The sequence below is a fragment of the Panthera leo genome, chromosome F3 (genome assembly GCF_018350215.1).
Source record: "Panthera leo isolate Ple1 chromosome F3, P.leo_Ple1_pat1.1, whole genome shotgun sequence".
Classification (NCBI taxonomy): Eukaryota; Metazoa; Chordata; class Mammalia; order Carnivora; family Felidae; genus Panthera; species Panthera leo.
Window position 1 is genome coordinate 19,388,764 of NC_056696.1, and position 26,707 is coordinate 19,415,470.

General features: G+C 45.9%; 1 protein-coding gene across 3 annotated transcripts in view; it reads left to right on the forward strand.

Annotated features, from left to right (window-relative positions):
• The window catches only part of BRINP2 (BMP/retinoic acid inducible neural specific 2), a 121,621-nt gene that overhangs the window by 42,876 nt on the left and 52,038 nt on the right, over positions 1–26,707 (forward strand). For all 3 annotated transcript variants that reach the window (XM_042925587.1, XM_042925589.1, XM_042925588.1), the window contains exon 2: positions 14,374–14,723. In XM_042925587.1, coding sequence (XP_042781521.1) covers positions 14,452–14,723 — 272 coding nt within the window. In that variant the 5' untranslated portion in view covers positions 14,374–14,451. The remainder of the gene's footprint in view (positions 1–14,373; positions 14,724–26,707) is intronic.

Consider the following 26,707-nt stretch of genomic DNA (forward strand, 5'->3'; position numbering starts at 1 on the left):
TAGGGGCACCCGGGTGGCTCAGTCAGTTAAGCATCAGACTCCGTTTTGGTTCAGGTCATGATCTCATGGTTCATGAGTTCAAGCCCCACATTGGCTCTGCACAAGACAGTACGGAGTCTGCTTGGGATTCTCTCCTTGCTCTCTGCCCCTCTCCCATTCTCTCTCTCTCTCTCTCTCTCTAAATGAATAAATAAACTTTAAAAAGAATTTTAAAAGGTTATAAATCCTGGTGATGTTAACTTGGATCACTAGAGTAAGATGGCAGCTAGCAGTTTGTCCACTGTAAAGTTTTTTTTCTTTGTATAACTAGTAAGTATTTTGAGGAAGATCTTCTGAGACTGTGAAATATTCTTCTTTGATGAAGAATGGGGGTATTTCACAGTTTAGCACTGATTTATGTTTCTTTTCTGAATGGATTATCACCGTGAGAATTCCTAAATGATGGTTTTCTAATTCTATCCTTTTTTTTTAAATTTATTAGTTGGCATTCTATTATAAGAATTATAAGAAAGCTCCCCCCTTCCCGGGTATTGCTGTATGTGTGTGTAAATAATGTGGCCTCATAGATTCTTATTTTACTCAAGGGAATATAATCCATTACTATCAATATTTATTTTGATGTTCAAATTGTCCCAGAATTCATGACGGGAACCTTTTCAAGCTGGCTCTGTGTCCTTTTGACATGTATCCATCCTTCTTTGGAGATACATATACACATACAAACCCAGTAGTTTGCTAGAGCTTACAATGGCTTATGGGAGCCCACTGCAAAATTTTCAGGAAACGTGTGAGTCATTAACATTAAGTGGGTAGCTTGGAATCAGGCATGTTGGGAAGTATTTGCACCACGGAAACTGGCAAATGCTACGATCAGAACTTTTTCCTCCAGAGAGCTGGATGTTAAAAATTTGCCAGGACACCGATGTTTCTGTCATAAAAAGATGTTCCAAGTTCATGTTACACCTTAACTGCCACAGGCCTGTAATCATTCATTTCTCCAACAATCCCTGATTCCTTTTGGTGGAAAGAATAGGACTTAGAAACCAAGATCTTAAAGTGAGGTGAGTCCTACTGGACATACTTGGGGTGGACAGAATTGGGAGAGATAGCTTGTATGTGTGTGTATGTGTATGTATCGCATATAAATATGTATACATTATTGTGTAGACATATATACACATATGTACTTTATTGCATATACATACATATGTACATTTAATACATATATAATTTAATACAATAATATGTTATTGTATATATATGCATATATACACTTTAATTTTAAATAAACATTTTACTTTGGAATAATTTTATATTTACAGAAGAGTTTGAAAGAGCACAGAGGTCTTGTGTGTCCTTCATCCAGCTTCTCCTTTCATATCTTGTAACCGTGGTCCATTTGTCAAAAATAAGAAATTAACATAGGTGCAATACTATTAAGTAAACTATAAAATTTATTTAGATTACATCCATTTTCTACTAATATCCTTTTTTCTATTCCAGAATCAACCCAGAATATCATATTATATTTAATGTGCAAACACACGCACACACACGCACACATTTCTGTCTATCTATCTGACATCTATTTATCTCCCCATCTGTTCATCTGTCAACCTCTCTCTCTCTCTATCCTTCTATTTCTCTATCTAGATTTAGAAATATGAATTCATACTTCTAATCAGGCCAAACCAGAGTGTTTATTCTAGCTTTTTTTCTTTCCATATTTCCAACTCCTCTCTTTGACCATAAGAAATTTAGCTGCTGTTATCCTTAATATACTTACTTATTGGCTAACCACCCCCCTGCCCCGTATGAAACCAATTTCCTGACTTCACTGGGCTACTGCTCCACTCAACTACCTGCCTTACATGGATCCAGATCCTTGCTAGTTGCCCCCCCCCCCCGCCCTGCTGCACAGGCCTGCCTATTGGCTTTCTGACTGAACCAGAAGGAAGGAAGGAAGGAAGGAAGGAAGGAAGGAAGGAAGGAAGGAAGGAAGGAAAAAAGGAAGGAAAAAAGGAAGGAAGGGAAGGAGGTGCACAAGTTTCTAAGCCTCTTAGAATCTCATTTTCCTTATATTAACTGCTTGTGGATTAGTACTATCTACTTTGTTGATAGTAAAGTGCTTAGCACAGTGCCCAGTAGAAAATAATAACTCAATAAATAGGTCTTTTAACTGTTGTTGTTATCAAGGACCAATTAAACAGGAAACAGGAAGCCTAGAAGGAGGGATTGTGGGGATGAGAAGTTTTGGTCTTCACCGCTATGACGTATGTTGGCAAACTAGGTGTGCATGAAAAACTTTTCTAAAAACTTGGCCTTCCAGTATTCAGAAATAGTGTATGAGTCTGAGATCATTAGAATTTGTTGGCCTAAGCCAGAGCTGAGCACTACTGACATTTGGAGTCAGGGAATTATTAGAACTGTCCTGTGGATTATAGGATGCTTAACAGCTACCTGGCCTTACCCACGAGAAATAGCACCCCTCTCCAAGTTGTTGCAACCAAATATTTCTCTGGAAATTGATAAAGGTCTCATGGGGCAAATCTCTCTCTCTCTCTCTCTCTCTCTCTCTCTCTCACACACACACACACACACACACACACACACACACACACACACACTGGAGACCCATCAGAATAAATACTTGGCTCTGTTTTAACTGTATTCTCTGTTACCAAGTTTGAGGAATGGGATATTTGATTTAATTTTCCAAGTTCTTAGGAGTTACTCTCTACTGTTTTTCCAAAGATTTGGACTGAAAATCAATGATACAATTCAAAATTAGCTGAGAATGATCTTCGCTTTGAATCAGAAGCTGCAGAGTCAAGCCTCAGTTGTCACTCAGTTGTGGACATCTGTAAATCCCGGTCAGCACAGTCATTCTAGTGTGGCTTTGGCTAATCAGGCTTGCCGCGAGAGAATTATTGTAAGGATTTGCCCTCACCTTTCTTTGAAAGAAATCCCAGCATTACCTTCCAGCCTCCCTTCCACTGTCCCCTTCGTGCATTTTACATTCTAGCTAAATGTTTGTTGTCCGATAAACATTAGTCGGATGAACGAATAGCTATTTATTAGCTTTCCTAAAAGGAAGGAAGTGGGGAAACTTATCGCCACATCTTCCAAAGGGTTTAATTGATCAGAAGCAGTCTGGGTAGTCCGTGGCAGGGTGAGCCAGAAGGAAGCCTGCATTAAGGTTTGTAGAGAATTACTCTAGCTCTTCTACCGGAAACTCGGAAACCTTTTTGCACAAGGACCCAGACGGTGCTGGAGCTGCCGCGGTCTACCTAGGTCTGCGGCTCCCCTTTGTAGCGGAGAGAGAACTTGGTGCTAAAGAGCCAGAGAGGAACACGCACGGACAAATGCATTCAATGGGCAACAGCGTGGCAGTTGCATACGTTCAAAATGATCCACACAAGTCAAACCTGAACTCCTCGGGGCCACACTGCCGTCGCCCCGAATTCAGAGCGCCTTTCACTTTGCACCACCTCCTGGAGTGAGGTTTTGGCAGTCCGGGCAGAGCAGCATGGGCTCTGCGTAACGCCCAGGATCGCAGGGCAACAAGGCTTCTCGGCCGAAGGCTGAACGAGAGCGCTCAGAAACCTCCTTCGGGATGCCGATTTTAGTGTGTGAACGCCAGCTTCGGGTAACCTGCCGTTATTCACTTAAGAGGCTGCTAATATACAAGCAGCCAGTAGAAATCAGTGCGAGGGAAGGGGAGGCATTCGGCTCAAGAACAGGAGAGAGGACTGGCCGTGATGGATCAGCTTGCTTTCCATCATGTCTCTCGAACCCGCCAGTGCACTTCAGACCGTACTTCTAAAAATGGTTTCTCAAAGCCAGCAATCCCGAAAGGTTGACTGTGATTGCCTGGTCCATCCGGGAACCTCAGATGGGCTGGCTCTGGCCACCACCCCATACACACCACACCCAGCGCAGCAACCTTCCCGATCGTGCCCACTCGGTCACTGCATGCCACCCTCCCCCGGCTGCCCACCGGGACCAGTCAAAAGCCTGGTGGGGGGGGGGGAGGGGGGAAATGTTGCCTTCCTCAAAAAGCAAGCAAACAAACAGAAAAACCCACTTAGGGATGGGTTCCTTGGACTGTGCTGCAGAAAAGGGATAATGATTCTTTCTCCGTGTACTTATTGACATTCATTGAGCAGCATATAGTTTATTTTAGCTAGACTTTGTGATGTAGCATCTATATTTAATTCCACAAGCTGTCGGGCAGCTCATATATTTACAAACACCATCCCGGAAACAATGTGTTTGCTGGTCACAGCTGCATCTGTAACATCTCGGGAGCTCTGTGCTGTTTGGCACAGCTCAGGGAATTATCATTTTACATTCTGGTCTGTGCCAAGGCCCAAATAGGGCAGAGCTTGGGCTAAAAGTTCAGATTCAGTGACAGGCATGGCGGGAAGCCAAGAGCAAGAGTAGCATTGAGGGCCGAGGGTTAGGATGGAGAGTTGCTCGTCAGCCCCACCTCGGTGGGGCTGCCCGCAAGGTGGTGAGCAATTTCTACGTGATTGGCTTAGGTTTATTTTGGCTTCTCAGGCCTGAAAGAAATACTTAAATTGTCCTGTGTGTATATAGAAGCTGGCTCTGCTGGGAAGCGAGCTGGGGCTTGAGCAGCGGAAGCCGGGCTGGTGGGAAGGAGGCAGGGATGGAGAAGGTTTCCTCTCTGGAGGATGGAACCAGCAGTCTGCTAGGGGTTGGAGCGAATGACTCAGTAGCTGGACCCAGGGAGGGGCACATCCAGAGGCAGGCGGCAATTGGCATGATCTCGGTCGCAGGAGGACCAGCTTTGGCCAGCATGCGTCAAGAGGAACACAAAAAGAGCTTGGGGGGCAGTTCAGAATTAGGCAAAAGAGTAGGCAATTCTTGGAGGTCTGTCTCCTACGACAGCAAGTAGGGGAGCTGAGGGCAACGGGTTCAGGAGTCAAGAAGGATGTGAACCCCTTACCTGAGATGCACACGCTAAGATTGGGTAGAAAGGAGGGGATGGGGATCTTGGGCACAGGCCCAGTTGGTTGGAGGGTCTGAGGAAAGAGCGCAGTAACTCAGGGGTTGTGCAGGAAACCAGCACATATGGGTCGTCCACCCGGGCCCAGGTTGGGGGAACATGCCTGACCTTATGAATTTTAAGGTAGTGCAAGTGATATGTAACTGCCTTCTCCTAAGGCCATGCTGACAGGCCACCTAAACAGGAGCCACACAGCTTCCCCAAAAGCAGAAGGCTTAAATGTCTTTATCCACATCAGGAAAATGATTTTGGGCGAGACCTACTTTTAAACTCTAAGATTTTAGACTTTTCATCACTCCGTAGCAATTTCTTAAATGAGAGTGAGTGACCTAGAGGCATCCAGGGATGCTCTGTGACTACAGCTCCCTTAACAGAATAAAGTGTGTGGATCTTAGGTTTTAGGTCATTTTGACCATACTAAGGACTCTCTTGGAAGAACATTACTGGCTTCTCTGTTCTTGAGCATTCCCCAGTGTAACACAGGCATAACAACAACATCCACCTCCTAAGGTTCTGTGAAAATTAAATAAGTCAATGAATGGAAAGTTTTAAAGACCAGTGTTTGGCACATAGTAATTGATGCCTGTGCAATAATTGGTGATGATGACGATGGGGGCTCTGGAACTCATGGGTTCCCACTTCTGGAAATGTCAATTTCTCACGGACACGTGTGAAATAGACAGAATAAGCTCTAGGCATAGCATTGGAGGCCAGGTTCACGTCCTGATTTGCCCCCAAGTCAGCGACGTGACTGTGAATAACTCACCGCACCTCTGTGGCCCTACGTTTTCTCATCTCTTGTCCATTGTGAAGGGGATTCCATCACTGGCTCGCACTGGACAGTTGCATCAAAAGTTCCTTGAGGGATTTGCAAAATATTTCAAAACATAGAAATATACCCCAACCTAGGACATCAGTTATTTCTCCCTTTCCCTCCCTCTCTGTCTCTCTACCAACCCCCACCCCCATCATCACTCTCACCAACACACATATACCGCACACACTCCAGGCTGCTGAGAACCACTGGATGATTTCCAGCTAATTTCCAGGATCTCACCCTGTTCCCCCCAGTTCTATGACATGATCAGGTGGAAATTAATCAGGGACCCAAAGGAGGCAAAGTTACCAAGCAATGAACACAGAGCCAAGCTTTGAGAAGTTTGTTGGAGAAAATGAGTCTAAAAGATGTCACAGGCAGACACAGACTCACGGAGAGGAGGGGGAGGCAGAAATGAACACAGTGTTAGGGCCCACAGGCAGATAACAAAGGGTCAGGTGACAGAGGCCACAGAGAAAGGCAGATGGACTGCCCACTTCTGAGTCATTAACTATGGAGGGCCTGGGGAGGAAGACCGGTGAGGCCACTCAGAGTGACCTGTAGAGATCCCCAAAGGCTAACGGGGACATATCTCTTTAACAGAGATTTTACCTTCTTAGGCTCCAGTGTTCTTACCTGTAAACAGCAACAAGCAAACAAAACCCCATAGTGGATGAGGCGGTGCCTGTGGACTCTTTCTGGCTCTGATACTTACGTTGAAGCGTTGGAAGAAATAACAGCGAACACATACACAGCACTCACCACAGGCCAGGCACTTTTTAGAGGCTTTGTAAATGTTAGCTCGCTTAATCCCCACAACCCTATGAGGAGGCATGAGTATTGTTACCCTTTTTTAATATACATCACAGAAGAGGAAACTGAGGCCAGGGAGCTGGAGCCAGCGTGAGAAGCCGGGCAGCTCGACTTGCTGGCCTATGCTTGTGGCGCTTCTCCATGGACCCGCTGGCGGGGCTCTCGGTGTGTGGCAGAGGAGGGCAGATGTAGCTCAGGGCCACAAGGAACTGCTGTTCTTTCCTAAAGGAGTATAATGGAAGTGGTTTCGAGGAAGGTTGATCTGCATGGAGACCAGGTTTTAAAGGCTTTGAAATAGACAACCTTTCGCTTAGAGGTTCTGTTTGATCAGCACTGCCTTCTTTCCCTTTTCTGGAGGCCTCCGTGACCTCAAGAGAAGCTCTGGGGCATAGGGGCCTCCCTGGTCAGACACCGTGACCCGGGCTTTACTGTGTGAGGCAAAGCCTGTCAGGTTGCTCGTCTCTCCAAGGAAAGTGCCAAGGACATCCCCCAGGCGCGTACGAAGCCTCTACGACTGACAGATGAGTCCGCCCTTGACAAGTGAAGGGCTGGTTATCACACAGCAGAAACCTATAAATTTGGAGCCCTGAGGGGGTGGAGCCTACAAAGTCTAATTGTCACTAAAGCTGTGTGTGTGCGCGCGTGGGCATATGCGTGTGTGTCGTTCTTTTAAACTCCTAGGACCTCCAAGTCCTATACTTTCTTCCTGTTCCGTGAGGGCAAGTTCTGGGTCTGTGCATCAGATTTAGTGCCATCACCTAGGACATTCCTTGTGCATAGGAATTGCTTAACAACTGGCTGTTTGAAGGACAGAAGTGGGTGAGGATGAGGACAGCTGCGGTATAGGTCTTGGAGTCCAAATGTGTGAGTGTCCCTTCTGCTTCTCTGTGGAGTGACCTCGGCGAGGCCCTTCCCCTCTTCCACCCTCTCCTCTCAGAGGTCTCAGATGAATGTAAGAACATTTAGGAAACAGTCATTATAATTAGCTCCTACCTTTGCACACATAATCATTAATCTTGCTCCCCTGATCTTACGCAGGGAGGATATCCATATGCCTCACCTATTTTAAGTTGTTTCCTGACCAGCGGTCGGGAAATACAGCAAATGTAAATGTAGCTTGATGGTTCCGGGCCGGTTCTGGGGGAGAAACCGAAGGTTGTGTCACGGAGCCTAGAGCAGACATGGCCGTCGGGGTGTGACATCTGCCTGGGCTCACGCGGGGAACGACGGCCAGGACGGAAGCTCTCGGAAGGGCAACCTATGGAAGGGCCAGGGCAACCTGGCCTATGACCAGGGCAAACGCGCCGTGGTTAGTCTCTGTGGAGGCTGGAGCTCATCCCGACGAGAGGGGAGACTGAAAGTCACTGAGGTGAACTAACAGCCCTCCACATCTACCTGCCCTTTAGGAATCTCCACCCCAGAACGCCCTGTCATTTCTCTTGTCTGTCCGCCCTTTCTAGACAAAGGGGAGGCCGAATTCACACCAACGTGTGGTGGAGGACAAGAACAAATCACGCTTTCTGTGCGTGTCTACCAAAGACACCCTCAGATTTATTCAAGAAAACATCTCTTCAATAGAGTTGGCCAATTAACCACTCAAATGGCTTGAAAACCTATTTAATGTCACTGCCTAATCATTTTATGAAATGTCACTGCTCCAACGGGCAAGGATTTTGGCTTTATACCTCACTTTTTATATGCTTCACTCCCTTCCTGAAACAGAGTTTCCTCCCAAATAGGACTGAAATCTTAATGCCTTTCCCCATATATTTGCGCCCCTTGTGTTTGCATAGAATAATGGAATTTCGGCACCGGGCAGGATCCTAGGGATCATCTTACCTCTGAAATCAATTCACTGATGACCAGAGGACGCTCCCAGAGGGAAGTGACTTGCTCCCAAGGGAACCTGTAAGTGGCAAAGCCTACGTAGTTTTATCGATGTGAATCACGTTAAGTGATACCGGAGGATCTGAAGAGGGTAGACCTGGGGGCGGCCGGGTGGCTCAGTTGGTTGAGCGTCCAACTTCAGCTCAGGTCATAATCTCATGGTTTGTGGGTTTGAGCCCCACGTTGGGCTCCGTGCTGACAGTGCAGAGCCTGAAGCTGGCTTCAGATCCTGTGTCTCCCACTCTCTCCACCCCTCCCCCGCTTATTCTCTCTCTCTCTCTCTCAAAAATAAATCACCATTAAAAAATGTTGTAAAGCAGGTAGATATTGATCTACCGCTGAAACACCTGATTCCCTCTTGCAGCTCACATCCATTCCTGGCCTCAGCATTTTCATCTGTTAAAAGGGGAAAAAAATCTGGAAGATGAAGTTCAAGTGTAATTTTATCACCTGTGCTTCGTAAGCAGTAACTACCACACAAATATTAAGTGATTTATGCTGGCATTTATTAATGACAATTGTTGACAGAATGAATGATTTTTTTAATTATAATGACACTTTCTATTTCTCCTTCTCTTCTGGACTCTAACAGCAGCTTAGCTTGGCCGTGCCCTCAACTCCTCTGATAAGTGACCTTCCCTCTAGAATAGTTTTCAGAGAGGAAACTCTACTTCTTTAAAAATTTTTCTTTTAATTAGGCTTCACGCCCAGGGTGGAGTGCATTACGGGGCTTGAACTCACAACCCTGAGATCGAGACTAGAGCTGAGATCAAGAGTAGGACGCTTAACCAACCGAGCCACCCAGGAGTCCTGAGGAGACTCTATTCCTATGTCATTTGCCAAGATTTAGCACGTGAGCAGCGGACGCCCCAGATCCTAACTGCTCTGCATATCGACAGGTCCGGGCATAAATGGAGATTGAGATCACCAGGAGAACATGACACTGTCCCCCCCCCAGGTCCTCAGCTGGTTGACAGAGTGGTGGAGATACGATTCTCTCCATTTCAAAGGCCGCTCTGCCTGCTTCTCACGTGACTTGGTCTGTACTTGATTTTCTGTATTGGCAAAACCGTAATCCCTTTTATTCACGGCTCAATGAACTTATTTCACTTGTGCCTTTGGTCCAAGGCTAATTTATTATTTGTGTAGGTGTAAAACTCTGTCGTAGGTGTAGTGTAAGTAAATGGAATTATTTGGCTCTCACAAGTACATTTGTATTTTGTTCCTCAAGGAGCTAGCTCAGCCATGACTTTAACAATACTCACGCGGAACATGGAGGTTTACTTACACAGTCAGCTTTAGCATAAAACGACCCTTGGAAGCATTGTGGGGAAGGTGCTAATTGTTTCAACCTGCTGAATATTAGCAATCCCACCAGAAGTCAGGAGAATTGAGATGGTTATAATTTGCTGGACGTTTGCTGTTACAAAATCCCTAGTGATATTATTTGTGGAGCGTAAACAGGAAATGGCCCCAGAGCCCTTCCCCTGAAAGAGCCTAATTCTCGCACAACTGTCAGTGCAGCCGTTACTTTGTCTTTTTTTTTTTAAAGGTGAGGGAACACAGTCTAGAGATGTTTTAAGAGAAAGTTTTGAAACCGGTTTAAAACTTCTCCCTCTTGAAAAGAGATCTTTTCGTCGGGATGTCTTCAGATGCCGAGGAAAAGCGACGAAGCGGAAGCCGTAGGATTCCAAGGCCAAATGTTTCCCGGGAGCAGTCAGCGCTGCATTCAGGCGATCCTGCTGCACTCAGCAGACTTGGGCCGGCAATCAAAACCATTTGATTCCAAAGCTGATACTCCTAGAAGCAGGCAGGTTCCAGCACATTGTGAGCTCTGAAAAAGCCTAATTACAAAGAATGGCAAGAAGCACACATTGACGGAACGTATCTCCTTTCTTTCAAAGAGCACACGGCCTTTCACACCTGTCCTCAGAAAACTCTTGATTGGCAGGCGAGGTGGCGGCCGCCACTGCCCCCCCCGCCCCCCCCCCCCCCCCCCCCCCCCGTGTTAGAGCACAGGGCCCAAGAAGTTCAGGAGCTGAGCCAATGCCACGTGTTGTCCCTGGCTCACCGTGATCCTTCTATAAAACGCACGGAATTGAGTCATCACATAAATTTGAGGACGAACTATGTGTGAGGGCTGGAATTATAAAAGCAAAGACCTGAACTCTGACCTTGAGGGGTGTGTAATCTAGACAGCGGGGGGGATGGAGGTGAGCAGCATCACTCTGCTCAGGAAACTGCCATGCTAGCTTTCTCGCGTGCAGAGAACAACAGATGGTTCTTCCTCAGGGAGCACGGAAACCCCTCACCAGACCAGGCTTTTGCACAGGACGGGAGAGGAGTATTGCCATCTTTTATGTTGTCTGTATTATTTTTTCTATTGCTGTGGAATGAATTGCCACCAACTTTGTGGCATCGAGCAGTACAAATTTACGGTCTCGCAGTTTCTGGGGGTCAGGAATCCGGGTATGGGTCAGCCGGGTCCTCTCGCTGCAGGTCTCACCTGACTGAAATCAAGGTGTCAGTCAGGGAAGCGGTGCTTCCCTGGGGCTCCGGGTTTGCTTCCAGGCTCACGTGGCTGTTGGCAGAATTTGTTTTCTTGGGCTATGACTGTCATTCTCATTTTTTTTTTTTTTACTAGCTGTTGACAGGGAATTGCTCTCAGTTCCTAGAGGCGACCCACTGTCCCTTGCTGCATGCCCCCCAATAGGCCATTCACAGTATGGCTGTTTGCCTTCTTCACATCACCAGGAGCTTGTCTCTCTGACACTTCACTTTCTTTTAAGGGTTCTCATTCTCCTGATTAGGTCAGGCCCACCAAGGATACTTTCCCCTTTGAACAACTCAAAATTAAGTGATTAGTAACTGATTAGTAGTATCTGACCATATTCATAGGTCCTGCCTGCACTCAAAGGGAGCAGATTATGCAAGGCGTGCACAGAAGGACATGGAGATTATGTGGGGGAGTGCACAGAAGGACACGGGGCCATTTTAGAATCCTGTCTTCCACAGTGTTCTCCCACCGGTCAGTGTGTTTCCACTTCATAGTGTTTGCTGCCTTGGCCTGCGGAGTCAAGTAGCCCCAGTCTCCAAAATGACCCTTCTCCCTTCCCCTCCCTTCCTCCGTCAACATGCCTTTAAAAACAGAACAGTATTTTATAAGAGGAATTAATCACCAATAGAGTTTCAGATAATGGAGCGAGCCCTTGCTTTTGTATAATCAATGCTTAGCATAGTGTCTTAGGAGTTCCCAATTTATGCTTCTCAAGAAATGAATGTGTGAATGATCAAATGACAAATATTTTGGGCATCCTCATCGGATTACATCCTGTAAAAACAGGTCCTACCCACCCCCCCCATGTGCAAGGCTGACTCCTTTCAGTTTATATCACTTTTCCCCTGATTCAAGAGTAATGCATGCTTATTATAAAACACTCAGGGATTTTTCTTCCTTCTATGATTTTATTTTTTATATTTAACTTTTTAATCCATCTGGAACTAATTTCCCAATGCGATGTTTAAAATATTCCATCCCCTACCCAATTAGTCTGTAATGTTTTCATATGTATATGTGTATGCTTAGCTCTTGTTGATAATGAGCTCTATTTTTGAGCTGTCTGTTCTATATCATTGATCTGCCCATCCAGTTTGTGTGCCAGCATCACCTATTTTAATGATCAGAATTCTGTGCTATGTTCTGAGACCCAGTAAGGCCGGTGTCACTTCCGTATTCTTCTTTTGGCCTCTGTCTCGACCAGTGCACGAAATGAGGATCTGTCTTGTGGTGGCACCAGCTCTTTAGGTAGGCACAGCCTTCTTGGCAAGGTCTGGACATGGAGCCAGATGTAAGCTCATATTCTGTCTCTGCATCTTCCTAGCGCAACTCTACCGAGTCCTGGTGAGAGGCAAACCTGTAATAATAGCGCCATTGTAACAAACTTACTGTGAGAATCAACTGGGGCAGCTTCTAAGAATCACCCAGCACAGGGGTGCCTGGGTGGCTCAGTTGTTAAGCGTCTGACTTTGGCTCAGTTGTTAAGCGTCTGACTTGGCTAAGACTTTGGCTGATCTTGCGGTTTGTGGGTTCGAGCCCCATGTCGGGCTCTGTGCTGACAGCTCAGAGCCAGCCTGGAGCCTGCTTCAGATTCTGTCTCCCTCTCTCTGCCCCTCCCCTGCTTGCGCTTTGTCTGTCTGTCTGTCTGTCTGTCTCTCTCTCTCTCTCAAAAATAAACATTAAAAAAAATTTTTTTTAAAGAATCACCCAGGAGCACATAGTAGGTGGTCAGTACCTCCTAGCTGGGGTGGAGGAGTGAGTCTGAAGGTGCATATTCTCATGCATCTTTCCAAGAGGAGGCCACAACCCTCCTGAAAGCATCCTGTACAAATGCTGAGGCTCGGGTCTCTCACACTCGGGCCAGCCTTTAGGCTCTGTGTATCCAGGATTCATGCTTGGCCCCGCCTCCCGGAAGCCTCTTCAGGGCTCACACCGGTCCAAGGGAAGTCTGGTGGTTTTGTTGAACTGGAGCCATTGCAGACGACACTGGGGACTCTGGAAGGGGGCGTGAATCAGATGCTGAAGGCTACTTTGTCTGCCCTTACAGGGCTCTGGAAGTACCAGAGAATTAACATCCTTGTTTCATCCCCAAGGAAGGAGCCTGTCTCCTTGGTTTTGGCAGCCAGAGAAAGTCCTCAAGGCCACAGATTACAGGTCCTGGGGGGTAGGGTTAGAAGGCATCCTAGCACATTCTAGCACTGAAGTGCTCTTGGCGAGGGGAGACCGCATGTGCTGTTCAAGATCTGAGGGACAAATGCAATTGTAAGGACCTCCATAGGATCGAATCAGTCCTCTGTGTCTGCCCAAAGGTTTGTAAAGATGACTGTTTATTCTTAGACAAGGTGTAGGCGCTGGAGATCGAAGGCCATATGAAATATGAGGAGTCACAGGCAGTCAGGAGTTTTGAAGGCCAGAATCTTCTTGCCTGGCCCCTTCCCTTCTACTCAGAGAAGGCCGGGCATATGCTCATTCACTCCTTCAAGGAGGGTCTCTAAACACCAGCTGTCTGCTCTCGGGACCTGGGACAGAAGAATACACAGCCCTGCCATCAGGGAGCTCCCATGCCCTGTGGAGACAGAACTACAGGCCTCGTGTGTACTCGGATCTGCTCTCTGATGGTAGGCGATCCGATTTCCCGCTCTAACGCCATTCCTGCGCGGCCTTCAGTAAGAGGGATCGGATCCTGAAGGCTGGAAGGAGTCTTAGATATTATCTCATCAAGCCCCTTTATTTTCTGTAGGAGAAAACTACAGCCAGAGAAGGGGAGTGATTTGTTCAAGTTCACCCAGCTTCCCAGCAACGACGGGACCTCCCTACTTCTGTGCCGCACGCTTGGCTGCCCGAGAAGTGGGGTCTCCGTTCACCTGGCCTCAAGCTTTTCGAGGCAGTGGGGACGCTGTGGGCCTGCGACGGACCCCCAGCGAACATTCTGAGGGAGGGAGACAGAAGCAGAGGGCGTTGAGTCAACACAGGAAGGGAAGCAACTTCCTGGAACGGCTGGGCAGACCTCCAGGGTTCACAAATGTTTCTTCCTTCCCTCTTTATCTCCCTAACCCTCACCCTCACATGTGTGAAAATGAGGACGGCGGTCTTCCCCCTAGGATTGTTTTAAGGATCGAAGGGAACACGTGCCTCGAGCACTTTGCCCAGTGCCTGCGATGAAGAGGTGTCGTTAGCATAAGGGGGTTCCTGACGTGCGAGGCGCACAGGCCCGTGCGGGCTGAGACCAGGGTGTCCAACTGACATCGCCGTGTCGGACTTTTCTAGTTCCAGGAGCCCTGAAGGAGCGGCACAGAGCGGGGGAGCGTGGCGAGAGAATGAAGAAACCAACCGCCCGGGAGAAGCATGAGGCGGCAGTGCGGCACTCGGCTTAGAGGGCTCGGGCGGGCGGCGGCCCCATGGGCAACCCTGCTGGCGCTGGGCCTCCCGGGCTGGGTGCTGGCGGTCTCGGCCACGGCCGCCGCCGCCGCGCTCCCCGAGCAGCATGCCCCCTCCGCCGGCCAGCCGCCCCTGGACTGGCTCCTCACCGACCGCGGCCCCTTCCACCGCGCCCAGGAGTATGCCGACTTCATGGAGCGCTACCGCCAGGGTTTCACCACCAGGTACAGGATCTACAGGTGAGTGGGGCCCGGCGGGTCAGGACCCGAGCCAGGCAGCACCCCCGCGCCCCCCCCCCCCCCACCGCCCACCGTCCGGAGCTGCAGGTGCTGTGCCAGCTCCCCGTGCCCCCAGACTGAGCTGGGGGAGAGGGCGGGGGAGCAGCCGGCAGGGAAAATAAGCCTCCCATGTTGGTTTTTAAAAAAAGAAAGAAGAAAACACATACAAGCTGGAAAACCTGCTGATGCCTCCTGGGGAACTGAGCAAAAGGGTTTCTATTTATAGGCTGTGCTGCTTATAAATTGAGGACAAACCAGGCAGCATGGAGTCAGCGTGTGGCCCGTGCTGCCGCAGGAGGTCAGAGTCAAACGCTGGGGCCGGGTTTTAACTAATGGGTTAGATACTTTCATGAGTTGTAATTACCTAGACATGCAAATGAAGGAAGGGCAGCTCTAGCTCCTGCCTTCGAGGTCGGGGGAGATCTTCCAGGTCAGGGGGCAAGTCTGCTCTCATCCTTGTCCCCACCACAGCCGCGGCTGGCCTTGTGCGTGGACAAGGGCTATGTCTTCTTGGCCCTTTAGGCCCATCCTGGGGAGCGTCGGAGCTGAAAGTCAGCCATGAGGCTGGCCGGGCTCATCTGATGAGGGATGAGCCTGGCTGCTGGACCAAGCACGTCAAAAATAGAAGGGTTCTCAAAATCCTCACCTTGGGTGACCCAGCCAGCCTCAGGGCTCCCACGAGTGCATCTCTGAATAAAAACTTCCCCTTCATCCCTCTGCCCACTCACCCTGTTGTCACCGCTCTTTTGTCCTCTTCACCTTGCCCGTGGCCTTCAGACAGCCCTGGGAGCTTTGCTGAAAGTTTTTTCTTTTATCAAAGACATCTATTTTTCCAATTACAAATTAGTTTCTAATGCAACAGAAAGAGAGAAAATAGGAAAAAGCACAAAAAGAAATAAAACCAGAACGTCCCTTGTTCCTTTAGCAACTAGAGGTTGCTATTGTTAACCGTTTGGCACATGCATTTCTAGTCATATGAACATACTGAAATTTTTGGCCCCCTTGCTGGATCTTGCACTTTTCATGGCTTATGCACACGAGTTCATTCAATCCTTACAACAGTCCTATATTGGAAGGACAGTTATTATCCGCTTTTTACAAATGAGCTCATTGAGGTCCAGAGAAGTTAAGGAACTTGAGGAAGGGCACACAGCTAGTAAGGGTGGAGCCAGGATTAGCTTCCTTGTAGCCAGACTCCAGAATCTGGGTTCTTACAATATATTTAGAGACATTTTTCTGTTTCTGGGAGTTTTTTAAAGTTTCTGCGATAACTATGCAGTCTGTGGAGGCTAGTATAAGGTCTCAGAAATAAGGTTTCAGGGTATTCATCCCTGGAAGGTTCGCAAATGGTAAGAGCAGCCATTTATAGAAGCTGTTCTCCTGGGTTCCCACACGTGGATGCAGAGGAAGGGACAAGATCAGGCATTTGAGGGGCTGGTACAGAGAGAGAAAGTCCGCTCTCAGGAGCAACCCACCCAGCTCTCCTTTCAGACCCTTTCTCTTTCTTCCATTGTGCTTGGATCCGGTCTGGTCTTGGACGGGATTTCAGTTCACACTCTGCTTCAGTGGCTCTGGTCCGCGCCATCCTCTAAAGACTACGGAAAAAATTTGCTGGGGCCACTGAGGCAGAATGCCGCCAACTCAGGCTGGGAGAGGCAGAGTTAACGCCGGCTCAGGTGAAGGTAAATGGGCAGAAGAGTTTGACTTGATGTTCAGCAAATGTACAAGAAACTGAACATATGCATCCCCCCACAAATTTTCTATAAAGTAAATTCAGAATAATGATTCTCTTTATTAAAGAATTTTTTTTTCCCATCCTCAGAGACTGGGAGAGAGAGAGAGAGAGAGAGAGAGAGAGAAAATTCACCCTAGAATGTATTTAAGCAGCAAATCCCTCCAGTCCAGGAAAACAAGATTTAATTTACCTTAGACTTTTCAGTTCATCCCAATCTTTTAGAAGCCCTTTTTTTTTTTTTTTTTTTTTTTTTTTTTTTTTTTTTTTTAAGTATATTGGAACTGAAATGTTAGGCTGGGAATCCCAACACCACCATCCACTTCAAAGGGCTATAGAAACTGGAGTGAATAAACTATCACTTCTCCCTGAGTAGGTTTTTCTTCTCATTGAGTCCCAGCCCCAAGCCTGGCAGCCGCTGGATGCTTGGGCGGGAGCTCCGAGCTGGCCCGTGGGGAGTGTCTGTAATCACTTCTGCACCATCAACCGTTCTATCAGCTGGCAATGGTTTTCTGATCACTTAATGTGACAAGCTCTTACACTGTGCCATTCTGTTTCTCTGGGGTCAGTTATTGCACATGAACCTGTACTTGGGGAAACAGTAACCAGTCATTCTGACAGGAATGCGGCATTCTGATGGGTGACCCTTTGGTGGGGGGAAGAGAGAATGGTCACACACGGCTGCTCCAGGAGCATTCTGGGAGTTTTGCCTTTAGTTATTAAGCAAAATGGTGGATCCATGGATACTGTTGTAGGGATCTACATTACTCCTGTGGGAATTCATTTTGAGCCCTTCCTCTTTTGTCTCCAGTGGCAATTCTCTCTGGCAAATTCAAGATGTTGCTTACTTTGACTAAAGTGGTCGCAGAAAACTGGTAAAATATACATTGAGGGTCGTCCCCAATGACCTGAAGGGCATTTTGTCTAGAAGGGCAGAGAGAGAAAATGCTTACAGAAAACATCAGTTCTGTGGTGAAATCCTGGGTTTCAAATGGCATTAGTGTTATATTTGTTTCTTGAAGAAAGTTTTCAGGAGGTAGAAATCAGATGGTATCCACATGTGCCTTCCGTAGAAGAAAGGAGATGAACTGTGGTGTGGGAAGAAGAAGACCTCCCAATGTGGCTAGAATGTTTGGTGCAGAGGCCATGAAGCTCTCTCACACAATGAGAGAGAGGCCCTCCTTCTCTTGTGTGTAAACAGATCATAACTGGCAAAAAGCAAGTTTCTAATATTAAGCTCTGAATCCCATCTATTCTTATGTGGATATCAGAGTGTGCTCTCCCTTTGAGAAGATGCCTGGTTGTTCTAGAATAGCTTTGGCCTCTAACCGTGGGCCCCTGGAGATTGTTGCCCTGTCTGTTTCAAGTTTGTATTCATGTAGGCATAGATGCTTCAGAGTGAAAGTTCTGGAGCCAGATGACCCGGGTTCTAATCCTGGAGCTGAAGCTTACTAGCTGTCTATTGTTGGGGAAACTGTATAATTGCTTTGTTTCCCAATGTCCTTATTTATAAAACCAGGACAATAATAGTTGTCTACCTAAAAGATTGATGTGAAAATTAAGTTAGTTAATTGATGTTAAGCACCTAGAACAGTATTTAATGAATATTCCCTATTATTAGATTGTCCTCAACAAATATTAGCCAATGAAAGAATGGTAATGAGGTAAGAGCCATGGGTGCTTTGTGATAATGTCTGCTGAAGTCTGTCCACATTCAACAGACTATATGACGAGGAGGGGGGAAAAAGCATATTAACCTTTATCCTTCAATCTCTCTCTCTTTGGGAGAGGAAACCAACCAAAGGATGAATGAATCATCTCTGGGGCACACGCTCACTGGTCCCCACAGGTAAAAATCTTTCTCCTACAGTCAGGGCTTGTTAACTGAGCAGGCCTTCCTCAGGACATCCTACAGAAGCCAGTCACTGCCAACTTCTTGTCCCCAGGGACAAAACGAGCAATCTCGGCATGGCACGGTTATGAGAAGAAAGACAATAGGCACTCTTGTCAAGCCTTCCTAAATAACAGAATGGGCTTGGCCATGATACCCAACTTGGGGCAAGCTTTTAAATGCCATTAATCAACCTCTCCCCATGTCTTCCAGCCCTGTTAGATCAAGATCTGAGCAATCAGCCCATTTCTCAGACTCTGTCCCTTAACAGGCTAGTCGTAAGAGCTAGAGGAGCAGAGCTCTTGTCTCCAATTCCATCTGTGACCTCCGTGCCCCCTCCCTTGCTTGACTCCATAGCCCCCACTAGAAATACACATAAGTGCCCCACCTCTCACAGCAGCCCTGTGAGGCAGATGGGGGCTGTTAGGGTCCAAAGCAGTGAGATGGACTTGTTCAAGGTCACAGCCAGAAATAGCACCCAGGGCTCCTGACTTCAGGTCTCCTGCCCATTACTCTAGCCCATGCCACTTCCCTCTGACTGGTAAGTGCATCTTCATTATACCACGCAACCTAATCAGGCACCTAAATTGAGCTGATGCAAATGTAAATATGGTTTCTCGAAACACTCTAGCGGTAATGTTCCATTCTCCCCTTGCTACAAATCAAAGTAATGAGCAGTCTGGTTTTTTTTTTTCTTTTTGTATTAAAGCTTTAATAGAGAGATAATCATGGGATTGGAAAAAATCCAAGCCACTATGATGAAACGCTTGAAACTCGGAAAGAATAAATTAAAATTAAGAGAGAAAAGTTAGAAATCATACAGAACAATGAGCATAATATGGTGGTTGGGAGGAAAGCAAAACTAGGTATAATTCCAAATTATTGATCTTAGTTAGTCATTATTGCCTCCATTTCTATCTGCTGCTTGTTTAGGAAGGAAGGGTCTGGGGCTACATTAGAAGCCTTTGGGGAGAAAAATGAACAAACAAAAAAGAAAGAAATTAAATAGGTGTCATCATTGACAAAAAGGATATTATACTTTCATCATATTCTGGGCAAATTTTGCAGATTTTGAGAACCAAAGTAGAACAAAGCTGGAAAACGAGAGAGGGGAGTGGTACCCAAAGGTAGGTAGCATTGAGGCAGGAATGCATTTTTAGCAGGTGCATCTGGAAATATCCAACCGGGCAAGCAGGGACAGAACCGGATGATGTGGTGAGTTAGGGCAGTGAAGGCAAAGAACTTTTCAGTAGACACCAGAGCAACAACCCTAAGAAAAGACAATCTTTGTGCAATTCATCAGGATGAAAAATAAGATTTGGCAATAGCTCACATGTGAGGGAAGTGAGAAACAGGAACAATCAAATGTTTGATCCGTGCTGCTCCAAGCGTGCCTGGTGCACCTGCAGCATCTGTGATAACGTGAGAGCTTGTAAACAGTACGGGATCCCGGGCCTCACCCCAGACCTACAGAGTCAGAATATGCATTTTAACAAGAGCCCCAGACGAACAGTATGACATGAAAGCTTAAGAAGTACCATATCTGATTGCGCTAAGAGCTTGGGAGGTAGAGAGAAGAGCAGGATTGAGCAGGGTGGAGAAGGACAGAAGCCTCCGTGGTGAGGCAGCATCCCCCACGATGCGTTAATATTTACTGGAGATGTTACAAATGAAACAGAATAGTAGTCGAGGGAGGTTAAGTTCAGGAATTATTAGTGCCAAGGCCCATGAATGTGTAAGAATAGATCCAGCAGCTGGGAGAAAAGTTTAAAAGCAGAAAAGGCTGGAGGGCCTAGAAGCAGCCTGTGGGTGCCTCCCGGGAGATGGAGAGGTGAGGAATCGGAAAGCAGCTGTGGAAGCAATCACACAGGAGGAGCTCCAGAGCTGATTTATCATCCGGACCACGTCTCACGGACTAACAAATACTGATTTGGATAAACAGCGAACCCTGGGAGAGGCACCATCTCCAATTAAGAGATCACAATCCACATAAATAAACGGCAACCAAAGGCAACCTCAGGCTGCCTGGGTAAATCCCAGTGATTTCCGAGGCGTTCATTACAGCAACTGAGGTAGAGACGGGCTGTGTTATCATGCAGCTTCAGGGCACCACGAGGGAGGCCGTGCTTCTCAGGTGGATGGGACAGGCAGGAAGAAGGGGAGCTCTTCTGGAGAGAGGACCTCACCCAAGTGAACTGGTTGATCTCTCAACTTCTCACTGGATCTATATTTTGACAAGGGAGCTGGGTTGGAAGGAGAGAAATGAATGGTCTACAAACTAGAAAAAGACACACAAATCAGAGCAAAATTAGAGGCAAGGTGGCAACGATGAGCCTCTAGATCTGGTAACAGGTGCTATTTTTCTGTTCACAGGTGAGGCGTCAGGAAAGGGACAGAACAAAACAGAGTTTACTTTAACCAAGAGTTTGGTGCTAGCTAAAGGTACAGCACCTCTGACATATAGGATCTAATCTGGGCTGTGGACCCAGATTAAGGAATGAGCCTTTTCCTCACCCAAGGAATTTCCTTCCCGAAATGTCTGGAAGGCCCCCGAATCGGGTGTTGCATAGCCTCATCCTCAGACGGCAGGGTCCTGTCTCCGACTGTGACGTGGAAACATACTACACAATGCCACAGACATATACGAAGCTTCCACTGTGTAGAAATAACTGAATGAGAAAGTGTTCTGCTCTCTTGGAGCAAGAAGAAACAGCACATAAATAATTGCAATTTAAGAGCATTACACAGAGCAAAATTCGTTCAATCAGTATTTTAGAGGGCCGACTCTGTGCTCGTGCTTCTACAAGATTGCGATCGTACACCATGACAAGGAAGGACACCGTTCTTGATCTGATGGAACTTACAGATAAGTATGTTTGGAGAACTCTGCACAGAAAGGTCAAGGAAAGCTGGAATCAAAGGGAAAGTATAGACCAAACTCTGATGAATGAGAGGAAACTGTCCAGGTGGAGAGCTGGGGGAATGGTGTGGTGGGCACGGGAGCAGTGTAGCCAACGTCCTGGGAGCACAAATTGTGGTTTAGAAACTAGGCAGCCAGGCGCAGGTATTTAATGTAGATGTCAAGAAGCATGTGACTGTGTCTCTCCTTCACCTGCTCTGTGACACTATGTTATTTCTGCCGTGACTTGTCCCTCCAAAATGCCAAAAGGGCCTCTTAGGCACTGGCTTCTTCCAGGGTTCAATTTCAAAACACTCGCACCTGGAGGGGCACGGATTACTCATGTATTAGAGACGAGTAAAAATGAAGTAGAGTAATTGTATATCCAGAGAAGGTAGAGCCAAATGCAATTCCTTCCATTTCTACCTTAGAAAAAAGGGATGTGAATGCTCCCCTGGTGAAAAAATGGTAAGCAGTGCTTTAAGGCCCAGTAAAGCTACTAGTTCATCTGAAAATCCTGCATCATTTATGCTTAAAAAAATCAAATTCAGGTTAAGTTTACCACACTGCGTATTTGCTCACTCGGTCCTCTTACAAGTATTTATGGAGAGTCTCCTTTGGGCAAAACATGATTCTGGGTATGATAGCAGGCTACAAAAGAGAGAAACCAGGGTTCTGCTGATTTCTAGGAGTTCAGCGGTCCAGTTTGAATGACAGTCCACACACTGGAGAACATGTTGGAAGGTTGCATCTCATGCTGGGGAGAAGACGACATTTAGTACATTCTCGATGATTGATGGACAGATTTGGCCCACGGATGCTGTGTCAGAGTGAATTCTCGGGATGCCAGTTCCAGTTTCCCCAAGGGCAAAACGACTCTCGTCCCAAATGTTTTTATGTCTTTGAGGGCTATACCCAGGTTGTCCACCCTGGCTTGAAACAAGATTACAAAGATGGTCTGTGAAGAGAAAATGTAAAAATAAATATGTGCAAGAAATGAAGGGAAAAAATCCAGGATAGCCAAGGGGAGAAAAGCACGATCAGTTTTGTTTTCAGAGGAGATTTAGTAGTGAGATCTTGAGTCAGTCGGGCAGAGAAAAAGAGGATTAATTTTTGCTTCGAGAAATAATTAATTTTATTCATGAATGAATTGCTGCTTAGAGCCGTGTGTGTGAGTGAGGTAGGCTTCATCTAGAAACCATCACGACACAGATGCTGGCAGACAGGGACACTGGCTCGTCATGTGGTCTTTTCCTTTTCTTTTTCTTTTTTTATTTTTTCTCCTCAAGAGAAGAGCTTTTTCTGGGTCAGGGATTCTCATTTTTTTTTCTTTATTCCGCTTCTGCCACATTTATCCTACCTCAGGGCTTCCCACATCTCCCACAAGAAAATTATTTCAGTCCCGTGTTGCTTAGAACAGTGAATGGCACGTGGCAGGGCATTTATTCATTCAGCACATATTTCCTGAGCATGTGAGTATTCTGGCCACTCCACAAGTGCTGGGGACACAGCGATGAAAGAGACGTGGCCCAGGCCTCAGGGGGCTCTGCCCTCAAGGAAGATTCACCGGAGCAGGTGGCTGGAGGTGGGGAGGTCTCTGAAGCGGCACAGGGTGCTGCGTGTGGGGAGTGTGGTTCCCACACCAATCCTCCACCTCTTCCAGGATTAGAAGCAGGTGAGTGTACTCACAAGGTGCTGAGGGCAAGTAGAACACATTTATTACCACCAAGCTGGGTGAGAGATGGTCTGGACCTGAGTCAGAGGCAGGGTTCCTATCCCCACCATCCATCCCTGACTCAAAGTAGAGCCAACTGGAGCCCGCTGGTGACCTTGGCTGGACTGATCTGCCCAATCCTAAGCAAAGCCACTGGAGGAGGCATCGCTGGATACTGTGGATGGGCCAGCTCTGGTGGAGCTCCGCAAGAGCTGACGGTGAGAAGGGGGAAGCTCTCAGAGGGACTGTCGACTGGAGGGCATAGGTGACGGAGGGACAAGAACTGTTTGTGAGCAGAGATCTCAGGGCATCGACCACACAGTGATGAGTGTGAGCCATAGGATAGCTGGCTCGTACCAACCTCCCCGATTTCCCCATGGGATTAGGTGGGTAGGGGGCAAAGAAAAGAGATTGTTCTGAGAGTGCAGACATTGGGCAAAATTTCTATTTAATTTTGGAAAGAAAGCAAGATATTCTATTATTAAATATTAATGTTAATAAATAATAACTGTAGAATTATATATATAACTATATATATAGTACAATTATCCTAATGAGAAACCTACAAGGGAGATGCTGTCTGTATACATATATTACAGATGAAGACACTACGTTTTACAGGATGTCATGCATCTGGTAAGAGGAAGAGCCAGAACTCAAGCCACACAATAGAAGATCTAACTGTTAAATATTATTGAATCAAATGCATAATTTTAGCCTGGGATTCTTTTTTTTAAACAGTTATTTATTTATTATTTTTTAATATTTATTTTAGATAGAGAATCAGAGCATGAGCAGGGGAGGGGCAGAGAGAGAAGGAGACAGGCTCCGAAGCAGGCTCCAGGCTCTCAGCTGTCAGCACAGAGCCCAACGCAGGGCTTGAACTCACGAACCATGAGATCATGACCTTATCTGAAGCCAGATGCTTAACCAACTGAGCCACTCAGCGGCGCCTATTATTATTACTTTTTAATATAATTTATTGTCAAATTAGCTAACATACAGTGTATACAGTATGCTCTTGGCTTTAGGAGTAGATTCCCATGATTCATTGCTTACATACAACACCCAGTGCTCATCCCAACAAGTGCCCTCCTCAGTGCCCATCACCCATTTTCCCCTTTCTCCTACCCTCACCCCCCCCACCATCAACCCTTAGTTCTCTGTATTTAAGAATCTGTTATGGTTTGCCTCCCTCTCTGTTTAAAACTGTTTTCCTCTTCCCTTACCCCATGGTATTCTGTTAACTTTCTCAAATTCCACATATGAGTGAAAACACAGGATATCTCTTTCTCTGACTGATTTATTTCACTTAGCATAATACCCTCCATTTCCATCCACATTGTTGCAAATGGCAAGGTTTCATTCTTTCTCACCTCCGATTAGTATTCCATTGTGTATATACACCACATCTTCTTTATCAATTCATCAGTTGGTGGACATTTGGCTCTTTCCATAATTTGGCTATTGTTGATAGTGGTGCTATAAACACTGGGGTGCATGTGCCCTTCTGAATCAGCTCTCCTTTATCCTTTGGATAAATTCCTACTAGTGCTATTGCTGGGTCATAGGGTAGTTCTATTTTAAATTTTTTGTAGAACCTCAACACTGTTCCAGAGTGGCTGCACCAGTTTGCATTCTCACCAACAGTGCAAGAGGGTTTCCATTTCTCCACATCCTCGCCAACATCTGTTGTTTCCTGAGTTGTTAATGTTAGCCATTCTGACTGGTGTGATGTGGTATCTCAGTGTGGTTTTGAATTGTGTTTCCATGATGATAAATAATGTTGAGCATCTTTTCATGTGTCTGTTGGCCATCTGGATGTCTTCTTTGGGAAAGTGTCTATTCATGTCTTTTGCCCATGTCTTCACTGGGTTATTTGTTTTTCGGGTGTTGAGTTTGGTAAGTTTATTATAGATTTTGGACACTAACCTTTATACCATATGTCATTTGCAAATATCTTCTCCCATTCCATCAGTAGCCTTTTAGTTTTGTTGATTGTTTCCTTTGCAGTGCAGAAGCTTTTTATCTTGATGAGGTCCCAATAGTTCATTTTTGCTTTTATTTCCCTTGCCTTCAGAGATGTATCAAGTAAGAAGTTGCTGCAGCTGAGTCAAAAAGGTTGTTGCCTGTTTTCTCCTCTAGGGTTGTGATGTTTTTCTGTCTCACATTTAGGTCTTTTATCTATTTTGAGTTTTTTTTGTGTGTGTATGGTATAAGAAAGTGGTCCAGTTTCATTCTTCTGCATGTTGCTGTCCAGTTCTCCCAGCACCATTTGCTGAAAAGACTGTATTCCATTGCATACTCTTTCCTGCTTTGTCAAAGAGTAGTTGGTCATACATTTGTGGGTCCAATTCTGGGTTCTCTATTCTTTTCCTTTGGTCTTTGTGTCTGTTTTTGTGACAATACCATACTGTCTTCATGATTACAGCTTTGTCGTAGAGGATGAAGTCTGCGATTGTGATGCCTCCTGCTTTGATTTTCTTTTTATACATTACTTTGACTATTTGGGATATTTTGTGGTTCCATACAAATTTTAGGTTTGTTTGTTCTAGCTCTGCGAAGAATGCTGGTGCAATTTTGATTGGGATTGCATTGAATGTGTAGAATGCTTTGGGTGGTATTGACATTTTAACAGTATTTGTTCTTCCAATCCATGAGCATGGAATGTTTTTCCATTTCTTTGTGTCTTCTTCAATTTCTTTCATAAGTTTTCCATACTTTTCAGCATACAGATCTTTTCCATCTTCGGTTAGGTTTATTCCTAGGTATTTTATGGTTCTTGGTGCAATTGTAAATGGGATCGATTTCTTGATTTCTCTTCCTGTTGCTTCATTGTTGGTGTATAGAAATGCAACTGATTTCCGTAATTGATTTTGTATCCTGCAACTTTGCTAAATGCATGTGTCCATTCTAGCAGCTTTTTGGTGGAGTCTTTCAGGTTTTCCATATAGAGTGTCATGTCATCTGTGAAAAGTGAATGTTTGACTTCTTCTTTGCCCCACTTTGGATGTCTTTTATTTCATTTTGTTGTCTGATTGCTGAGGCTAGGACTTCCAACGCTATGTTAAACAACAGTGGTGAGAGTGGATATCCCTGTCATGTTCCTGATCTCAGGGGGAAAGTTCTGTTTTTCCCCATTGAAGATGATATTAACTGGGCTTTTCATATATGGCCTTTTTGATGTTAAGGTATGTTCCTTCTATCCTGACATCTTGAGGTATTTTATTAAGAAAGGATGCTGCATTTTGTCAAATGCTTTTTCTGCATCTATTGACAGGATCATATGGTTCTTATCCTTTCTTTTATTAATGTGATGAATCACATTGATTGATTTATGAATATTGAACCAGCCCTGTAGCCCAGGAATGAATCCCACCTGATCATGGTGAGTAACTCTTTTAATATACTGCTGAGTTTGATTTGCTAGTATCTTGTTGAGAATTTTTTTTTATTTTTTTAAATTTACATCCAAATTAGTTAGCATATAGTGCAACAATGATTTCAGGAGTAGATTCCTTAATTCCCCTTACCCATTTAGTCCATCCCCTCTCCCACCCTCTCCAGTAACCCTCTGTTTGTTCTCCATATTTAAGAGTCTCTTATGTTTTGTCCCCCTCCCTGTTTTTATATTATTTTTGCTTCCCTTCCCTTATGTTCATGTTTTTTGTATCTTAAAGTCCTCATATGAGTGAAGTCATATGATATT